This window comes from Meleagris gallopavo, chromosome 10, assembly GCF_905368555.1.
Source record: "Meleagris gallopavo chromosome 10, MGAL_WU_HG_1.1, whole genome shotgun sequence".
NCBI classification, from domain to species: Eukaryota; Metazoa; Chordata; class Aves; order Galliformes; family Phasianidae; genus Meleagris; species Meleagris gallopavo.
The window spans coordinates 11,109,219-11,119,215 of record NC_139413.1 but is presented as its reverse complement, the minus strand read 5'-3'; the positions used below and the strand labels follow the sequence as shown (position 1 = coordinate 11,119,215).

At 35.5% G+C, this 9,997-nt stretch overlaps 1 protein-coding gene across 3 annotated transcripts in view; it reads right to left on the bottom strand.

Annotated features, from left to right (window-relative positions):
- Positions 1 to 725: 725 nt before the first annotated feature.
- OLFM3 (olfactomedin 3) overlaps positions 726 to 9,997 on the bottom strand; it is a 46,684-nt gene continuing 37,412 nt past the window's right edge. For all 3 annotated transcript variants that reach the window (XM_085231758.1, XM_085231759.1, XM_085231760.1), the window contains 3 exons: positions 7,648 to 7,867; positions 2,734 to 2,840; positions 726 to 2,060 (listed from right to left, as the gene is read on the bottom strand). In XM_085231758.1, the coding sequence (XP_085087884.1) occupies positions 1,383 to 2,060; positions 2,734 to 2,840; positions 7,648 to 7,867 (1,005 nt within the window). In that variant the 3' untranslated portion in view covers positions 726 to 1,382. The remainder of the gene's footprint in view (positions 2,061 to 2,733; positions 2,841 to 7,647; positions 7,868 to 9,997) is intronic.

Here is a 9,997-nt window from a genome sequence, read left to right as displayed (position 1 = left end):
ATAAGTGGATGTTTTCATTATTCTAAGATGGTCTCTGCTGGTACATTAGAAGAATTGAGGAATCAAATGTCTTTGGAATGGACCTAGCAAAATACCTGTGCATTTTTTTTTCTTGCTCTTAAACAGGAGTATCTTTATAAGTATTCTTGATTTTTTTTTTTAAAGGGGTTAAAAGAGGAAAATCTCAGGTTTTGTGAGGAACAAGGCTTTCCACATGGTTTCAAGTACCTGTCTCTTTATCTAACATGACAACACAGCTTAATATAAAGTCTGTTGTACTTATTAATATTAGTTTCTTTGTGGGTGTGCCTAAATAAATAGCATCTTATTTTTTTCCTTAATGGAACCCTTGTCACCACCCCCACTAGTTTCAAATGAGATAGAATGAGGCTTACGACACTTTTTTCCTCAAGATATTACCTCTACTGTCCAGTTTCTAATGAGATATTGTAGCAAGCCAAAGAGCTGCCATATTATTTGCCCTTGCTGGAAAACAGACCCAGTGTCAAGGCCAACGTTTTACAAGGATTGGCATGAGGCTTCAAAATTGCAAATTTTTGAGTAAGCACCAATGGTGAGTAAGAAGGGGTGTTCCAAGCAAAGCTGAGAATGGGGATCATGCACCTAAAAAACTACTGAACCATCTTTTCTAACAAATAACAACCTTCTCTGAGTTGCCAGTGTCAACTGACCCATAGCCAGAACTGCAATTAAGCTTCAATATATTTTATAAAAAATAGTACTTAGTTTACTTTCACATAAGTGAAGAGATACAATTGCACAATGGTGGTTACAATGGTAGAAATACATACTGTTGATAAAATGTTTGCAAGAGATTTAAAAACATATTGTACAGCACCACATCTGGAATTGGGTAATGGCAAAATGAGTTGTACTTGGTGTCCAAGTAAAATTAAATTCTTAAATCTTTCTTCTAGAATAAATAAAAAATACAATGTGCAATATGTCTTACATTACCAAAATATTTCCCGGAGCTTAACAAGAGATCGAAAACAAAAATGAGGTAAAAAAAAAAAAAAAAAGACATTCATGCATTTAAGCCACCATTAGTCTCTGACTCTAAAATAAGGCAGATCAATGTCTTTTAAACTGTCCTTAGCCACTTCTGTAGTGTTTTTCACAACAGTGTCTGTCAGTACCTTGTGGAATCATGAGTTATGATGCTTCTATTTCCAACAAGTTGTTTTTGACAGGTACAGCCATATTAGAAATGCATTGCATGGTAGAAAATGTCACTTTTTCTTAATGGAGAAAAGAAATGAAAAATACACGGAATTAGGAGAAATGGATGTTTTAGAATTTTTCACAAATGAGGCTGTTTTGAGATGGGGGAGGATGAGGGAAAGAAAAATGAAAGAGAATTATGTGTCGTCATCAGTCTTAATGACGTGGAAAAGAGTGACATTAAACAGGACTTGGTGTCCGTTATTCCAAGCATAGAGAGCTCTATCTCTTGCATTGTAGTCAAGCATGGATATATGAAAATACTGATTATGGAAAGGAATGTCTGTATACTCATAAGTGGAGGTTTTGGTGGAATAAGAGTAGTAGACCTTGGCTCCTGTTAAGTGAGAGTTAGTAACATACAAGGTGCCACAGATCATGAAGGATTCTCCAGCACTTCTTTTGGGGTAGCCTGTACTCCAGCTCTTCAACACCTCTAGCGTGTCCTGGTTTAGCTGGCTGATAACGATGTTGCCTGCATTCTGGTTGGTGGCATACACAGCCCAGAGCCCAATTTCATCTGCCATCAGGTCAATATCAGAAAAGCCACCCCAGGTGTAGGGATAGACATTGTGAAAGCCAGCGTATTCAAGGCTACGCTGTGCAAGCACCCGCCCAGTATCAAAGCTGTATTTGATGATGATGTTGCTCTGGTACTTGTTGAAATACAGGGAGCCATTGTAGACAACGTGGTTGGTTCCTGCCCATTTGAATGGAAGGTTGTATGTCCTTGATTCAGCCCCACTGACAAAGTCTGCAATTGATTTATATTCACGGACAATTTTATTATTAGTGTAACTATCCATGTACCAGACCTGGAAAGGAAACAAAAGTTGGAAGTGAATATCTGGAACACAATTTGAGGCACATGACTGTCATGTGATGAATATGTAACTGAGAAAGAAGGAAAAAGGTTTCGGGTGCACAGCAGTCTGTCAAAATACAGTATTTTCCAAATTTCTGTTAGGAAGATATGGAAAACTCTTGGATTTCCAAATCAAGATTTACTTATGCAAGTGAACTCTTAGGATAGCCAGGCTGGGGTCCTATTGCAGACGCAAGCAGTAACATAACATGCATTAAGGCCAGTGGTCAGTAGTATTCAGCTTATATATTACTTAATCCTGCAATGTTGTATTATGGGTGAGGGCTGTGCTCACAGGTGTTGATGTTTGTATTAAATTACTTAGGTTCTTAAGGAGCTGAGATCAATAACATCTTAGGAAGAAATAAAATATATATTCACTTTGGATAGGTCTATATCATCCCAGATGCTATTAATGGAAATGGCACAAATGTGCTATGCTAACATTAGCCTTCAGATATTTTTGCCCAAACACTTTAGGTCTCTCTCTGAAGATGTTTAGCAGTGAAAATGTTGGAAGAAATATGTTGGCGAGTGTAACCTCCTAGGGGAAAAATCTTTTTAAAAATTATAATAAAGCAAATAAAACTCTAGAAGGGCACACATTCGGAGTTTTAACATACTCGGTTATTTTTCTCTGATGCCAATGGATCTGTCATCCAGGCTCCAAATCGGGTTCCAGATATCTTGACTGTAATGGGGCCTGTAATTTTCATCAATTTGCCACACGCTGAAATTAGAAAAACAAATGCATTAATGCAAATAATTACACAACCCTCCTTGACATCAGACAGAGCACGACCAACTGCTCAAAACTAAATAGTTGCTCCAGGGAACTCAGGCTTAGGTTGAAGATGAATTGTCATCTTCATTGTATTAACTTTTTTGAATTAAGCAACAAAACAAATATAACAAAACAAAGAGACAAAAGAAAACCTCAGAAACAAAAAGGAAAAAAACAAAAAAAATTGAAAACAAAACCTGTATATATTTTTGGTTTTGTGTCTTTTAGAGAACATTTTCATTTTCTAGGTGTAAAGTAAAATAGAGCCTAGTAAAATATCTTCTCAGTTGACACAAATAACATTTAATAATAGACGAAAAGACATAAAACACAACTTATTTTTGCCTTCAGAAAGTTCAGTGAAAGATTAGAATTGATGAATGTTTTAGTTTTCCATTGATCAGGGTAAAAATGAGGGGAAGGGTAGAAAGGTAAAAATGAGACAATGCATCTTTTACACAAATGCACCACTGTGTACAAGTGCAGGCCTGCATCTGTCTCTGCCCTGGGGTTATACACACAGATGGACTGGTACTATAGGCCTGGCTGAGGCTAAAAAATTGAATATGAGAATTACTCAGCAACTGCGGCTGTATCATTTGGCTTCTAATCCATTATACTGTATTGTGTTAGGCTGTCTAAGAGGAAATACTGAAAATCAATATGATCTTGGTTGTTGACCTTATTAATGAACCAAAAGTCTATATTTCAGGAGACATAAATAACGAACATATTACCAGCAAGACCCGGATGGAATTTGTGTGTTTACCGAGAGACTTAATATCACACAGTGATGTGTAGGTATTTAAGTGAAGTAGCATCTTTAAAGAAAGAATGTTTTGTAAGAATGGGGAAAAAAGTGACATTTCATTTTTCTTGGAAAGCAAATTGGAGAACAAATGTTAAATAAGAAGGAGAGTGATCTTGTTCAAAGGAGAAGATTGCATCAAGCTTGGATTTTTCTACTTTAGGAAACTAGCAAGGACTTTTTTTTCTGGTCAAATCTTTGTATCTAGAAATCTCTCCTTAATAAGTAACTGGTTGCACACATCTTTATTAGGTAAGGTTGTGAAAATAAACTGAACAGGTGCTATTTTGAAGACAGCTAGGAATATATGATCTTCCCAGGCTCTGATGCAAATGGATGTTGGTGGCTGCTACATAAGCAAAGTTAAGTGTATGATTAATAGAAGGACTTAGAAAAAAATAAAATGAAAAGAACGAAAACATCTTCCTGAGGTTCATAAGCATTGCAATTATTGCAGGTAATAAAGAGGGGGAAATCATATTTTATTTTCAGTGGTTGTACAAACAAATTCCGAGTCCATTAGTTATTTCACTCTCCAAATTATGATCAAATTCACTGTAACGTTACTTTGTTACATGAAGGAACAAAGAATCAGTTCTTAATGGGTGCATGGCTGTTGTCCTGCGTAATACAAATCCAGGAAGCATTTCAGTCTAGTTACATGAGCTTTCTGAGAAGAAGCCTGTGGATCCTATGGCATGAGGGCAGTGACTTGCCAAGCAATCCCTGGGAAAGTTACTTATCCTTCATGACTTATTTCTTCATCTACAAGATGGAGATAATGATAAATCGTGCCATTGAACAGTTTTGTACTAAGAGACATAAATAAATCTCTCTAAATTACACTGGGAATATTGCTTTGAGAGTGCAAGTACCACTGCAATCAGTAATTGTATGCTTTCATTAATACCTTTTTTTGTCACTGATACACCAGCATTTCTTTGGATAAGTGGAATTTTGTAATCTTGAACTTTTTAACAAAAAGTGTTAATGCACAACATAGCTGTATTTTATATAGCTATATTTTATATAGCTATATATATTTTTATATTATATTTTATATAGCTATAGCCGCAAATGAATCCAATTATGTCTTTGTACTTCAGTAAATAACTTTTTACAGGTATTTGCTTCTCTGAATGTTTTTTTTTTCATTTTACTAAACAGATTGAGACCCTTCTATTCTGTCATAGGCTTACTGTGCAATCTTCATTCTCTCACACAAGCATACCTTTCATGACTGCCAGTGAAGGACCTGTACGTGCTTAATTCAATATACACTTGCGGTATAGGCAATCATACAGACTTTCTCTACATGTTTAATTTCATGTGCTCCATTTTAAAGTTTCATGGCTAAGTTTTTGAGCAGTTTTAACCTGAGCTTTCTCCTGTTCCAAAGTGAAAGAGTGAGTTTCAGTCATCACAACTGCTATGGTAATCATGAAATCTAAGGGACAGTAAAACAACTGCTTATTGTATGCTAATAAATATTGAAATTGTTGCCAGTGTAGATAGAATATCTCCTCTAAGTGTCCAGGACAATACAAATAATACATTATAATGATGAAAAGTGCCTGCTATGGACAAGAATGGAAATTAGTATTACACATGCAAGTTAGGTAATTATATTATGAAATGCAACAAAATCTGTTAAGGTTCAAGCTAGATCCTGCGTAACACTGTGGCCAATCTGCCTTCTGCTGCCACAGGCTTCGAGCCATCAGAGTGGCATGGGCAGTCACAGCTGGGTCATCTCTTCTGGCATATATGGCTGGAATGCACAGAACAATTCTTCAGGAGCTGTTCACAGTAAGCCTAAATTAAGCTGGTTTTAAACTACTACATAGGATTAGGGCAGAAATTTTAGCACCACTATTAGTAGAAGAAAATAAAAGTAATTTAAGCATCTAAGCCCAATTAGCTAAGTCTGACCCGTGGCTGCCTCGAAAGGCAGGCTTTCCTACTTTTTATTGCTGAGCATGCTGGTACGTGGCAAGGAATAACCCTTTGGCCAGTTTGAGTCAACTGTCCCAGCTCTGTTTCTTCCTAATCTTTTCCCCCACCTGTGACCCCTCTCTGAAGGGAACATTGGGAAAAAGAGAAATTGTTGAGACTTGGCAAGCACTGCTCAGCACTAGCAAAAACATTGGTGTGTTGTCAGCACCTGCTTAGTCACAAATCCTAAACAGAGCAGCAAGTGGGATGCTATCAGAAAAGTGCATTTCCTCCTGACTAGAATTGCTATGAAGATTTTAGAGAGTGTGAAGGAGAAAGGATGTCAAGGGAAGCATCCATTTATTAGGAACAGGTTATTATGTTTATCTTTAGTGTGTTGGTGGCATGGATGTGCTCCGTAATTAATAAAAACGCTCTATTGTTCATGAACATATATTTAATATGTGTAACTTTTCTACATTAGCACACTGAGAGAGAATATGCTGCAGGAGTTCAGAATATCTGAGGGGAAATGTGGTGAAAAATTAAGGAAGTAGTTAAACATCTGAGAAGAGAGTCCTCCTATGAATACATCTGGTCATTCTGATGTCAAAAATACCTGTTCTGTACTGTAGTCACTTTACTATTCACTTTTAAATGTATATGATATGCCATAAAATCAAGGAAAAATAAGATACTCATTAAACATATAGTGATGGTCTTTTGTTGCCTGATGAGCTTAAAGGAACACTATCTGAAAATACTATTTATGATTTTTATTGCTTGCTGCAATATAATAATGTAACTATTTTCTCCTCACTGCCTTCTGCCAGTGCAGTAATATGCTATTCTATGAGTATTGAAGCGAAAACAAGACTTGAAGAAATTTCTGTTTGACAAAGTCTTTCATGCCTATCATCATGGTGCTATTTCTACTTTAAAATGAAGACATTGAAAATAAATAACTTAAGAGTGTAACCTAACCTAGATTTTTTTCATTCTGTTGCCTCACAAAAAGCACTGCCTATAAAGTTAATTATGTATTTCATGTCACATATAGCCTCTGAAGGTAAAACATCTCATAACTGTTTACTGAGATAGTGATCACAGGAAGGAATCTTAGAGCTTCTCTTTGATTTATGTTCCTTCTTAACTTAAAGTATTTATTCTTTCTCTGTAGCACCCAAGATTTCAATAGTGATCCATTCAGGTCTCTCAGAATGCCTGGATGTCTTTTGGGTGCATTTTTGCGTTATGGTTGTGAAGTAGGTAGGTACTAGTTGCCCTTATTTGGGTAATGAAAGTTAAGGCTGAAGCTTAATAATTCTTCAGATATCTAGTTTTGGTAGGTAACACTGATCTAGTGATGAGTTTTGGAGGTGCTAAACTTTGACTTGTTCTAATTAAAGCTAGTACAAGAGAAATGAAGATGGAGGGTCCCTGATGTTGTGTGGTGTTCCTGATAGACCGACGCTGTATTTTTTTTAGAGAAGTCATGCTTTATTCCTCTTAGATGTAGTACTAATTATGTTGTATTGCATATTAAAGAATGTCTTAGCTGTCCTAGTACTGATACTACAGGTCTAAAGACAGTGCAGTTGGAGTGCCCTCTCAGACGTCATAGCGAAATTTGCATCATTATTATGATGTTGACCAAACTGGTTCCATTCTACTTTCAACTTCAAAATAGGAATATCTGCCTGAACTTTTTAGAAAGAATCTTTGTGGCTTTCCCACCAGATGTAAGGGTCTTAGATTTAAGTTGCTGATTTTTATAATCTTCTGTCATAATTCCTTTTGTAAGCAGTAGGATAGATGTTTATCTAAGATATGTTAATGCAAATCTATTGATAGGACTGTCCTTAAGATGAGTTACTCTTGATATTTATTAGTATAGCATGAATCAGGATATGATACGGTCTTTCACTGTGAAGGAAAATTTCTTTCTACTGAGAAAAATTATGAACATTCAACAGAGGGATCAAATCATACATGAAATTTTAAACTTACTGAGCTTTTTCATGCAGTCTCGAAGCCTTGTTTCTAAACTGAGCACCCTCTGATGTAGTTCGTCATAGTCATAAGCACCAATTTCTTCCTGAATACCAGTGAGGACAGTAGACAGATTCCTAATTTCCTCCTTGAACTGGGTGATTAATTTGGCATCAGTTTTGTATTGCTCCAGAACTGGGATCAGTGGCAGGAGCTCATCCATCTTTTCTTTCAACTCCTGTTAAAGGCAATCGGATGTGTGTTAGAGCAGTTTAAAGGAGTTCAGTCCTCTCATTTTCCATTATATAATATTTATGCCTAATTATTAAAATGACTTGAAAATGATTATTGATTTTAGCCACAGATCTATTTTTGTTTGTTTATTGCAGAAGCTTTAGAAACCTCAGAATTAATGGCAGTAAGCAGTAAATAGAATGCATGAGAGAATAGTTTGTTTCTGCCGTGTTACATGATTAGCTTCAAGTGATGTAAACCAAAAATGTTGAAGGTCTGACTTTCTATCCAGAGGGTATAAACTCCCAACTTACTGTATTTTTCTTGAGAGAAGGTGATTAGGCTTGAACACATAGTAGCATCAAAGATGTCATACCTGTTTTTATAGCAGATAAACTGTTAAATTCTATTTCACTCCTTAGAAATACTGAGTTCATTTCTTTTTTAACGTCTATTGAGCCCTATTTAGTTCTGATCTGACCACAATCATATATATCTCTTTCTTCTGATGCAAAAAATATCCATGGTTCTTAAACTGATTAGTATTTGTCATGCAGGTACATCACTAGGTGCCTTTGAGCTTCCTCTATTTTTTTTTTTTTTTTTGCTCTGAACTATTGCAAATCATTTTATTGCCATGTGCAGTCGGTGTTACGTTGCCAATCCTATCCTTAAGTGTTTATTAAAGAAGTAAGGCTTCACTTGGAGTCTCTGGCTGACCCTTTCGCAGACTTCGCTGTCATGTTCTTTGAGAATTTCTCTGGTTACAACCTATGATGCCTAATCATTCTTTATGTTGTAATTATTTTTTGAAGAAACAAATCTTAATGTTTATTAATGTTTATTAACTTAGGTTGCTTGAAGTGTTCTTTTTCTTTCTTTCTTTTTTTTCTTTCTTTTTTTTTTTTTGCTTGGTCATTGTTGTATAGAAAGCCTCAAAGAATCCTTGAAATCAAAATATTTTCTTTTATGAGAAACATGCAGGTTTGTCCTTTATGTATCAGCTGTACACAGAGATTTGCATATCTGTTTTTAATTTGTGAAAACAGCAGGATGTCCATGAGCTTAGGGGAGATGTGAGACTGGGCAAAACAATAAAAAAAAAAAAAGGTGGAAATGGAGACGTGTTAGGTTCTAGTATTAGGTGATAATAGAGATAGGGAATGGATAAGGACACCCAGGGAGAGGTTATTGTGAAGGGATTAGAAAATATAGCCCTGAAGGATGGCTGGAATGTAGTCAGGAGGTTAAAAGGGAAAGCAGAAGAGAACTAGATGGAAGTCTAAGCACAAGGAAGAGTTGCAGAAGCAAATGTAGTCAGAAGTTAGCACAATAACAAATGCATGAAGATGTGTGTGCAGTTATTTAAATATCTTGTATTAGAGAATGCCATAAACATAGTAAAACATTTCAAAAATAAATAATTTGATGCCAAACAAAATGCTTTGCTAATAAGGAAATATGAAAAAAGTGGATGAGATTGGCCATTACAAATGGTTGAAAATCTACCTCTGAGTTTTCACTTCTCAAGCAGGTTTGAAAATCGTTTCAGAGGTATGCAGCATTTATTCATCAGTCAACTAATTTATCTGTTTAGGCATTAACAATTCCTTTCATATTGGAATTATTATTTGTTCAAAATAAAGACCTACATGTGGTGTTCAAAAGGGTATTTTGCACACAGGTCATTTTAATAGCTAGAAATTAGCATTTTTAATTCAAGCATAATAATAGTTATAAATGAATTAATGAGAATCAGGGGTTTCCTTTTTATCTTTGATTTTGTTGTCAGAGGATCTTCAAATTATGCTTTAATATCTGAATTATTAAGTTCTTCTACAGCTAAAACTATTTTTATTTGATTGTTCTTAGTAAAAGCTCAGTTTTAGTCTACTTTATCTGTAAAAATAAAATAGTTATGGTTTTCTTGATGACAGCAAGAGTAGGCTTTGTGGGAAGCATAGCTTCAGAAGCCAAAGTTTTTATTTAATTTGCAGATAATGAACTTAGGCTTTGGTACTGTGAAGCCATAAACAGTCAAAAACCATGAATAAACCATGATAGAAAAAAACGAAAAGATTGTAACTCAGCAAAATGTGTATAAGAGACACAGTGAATGCATGAATGCTGATTT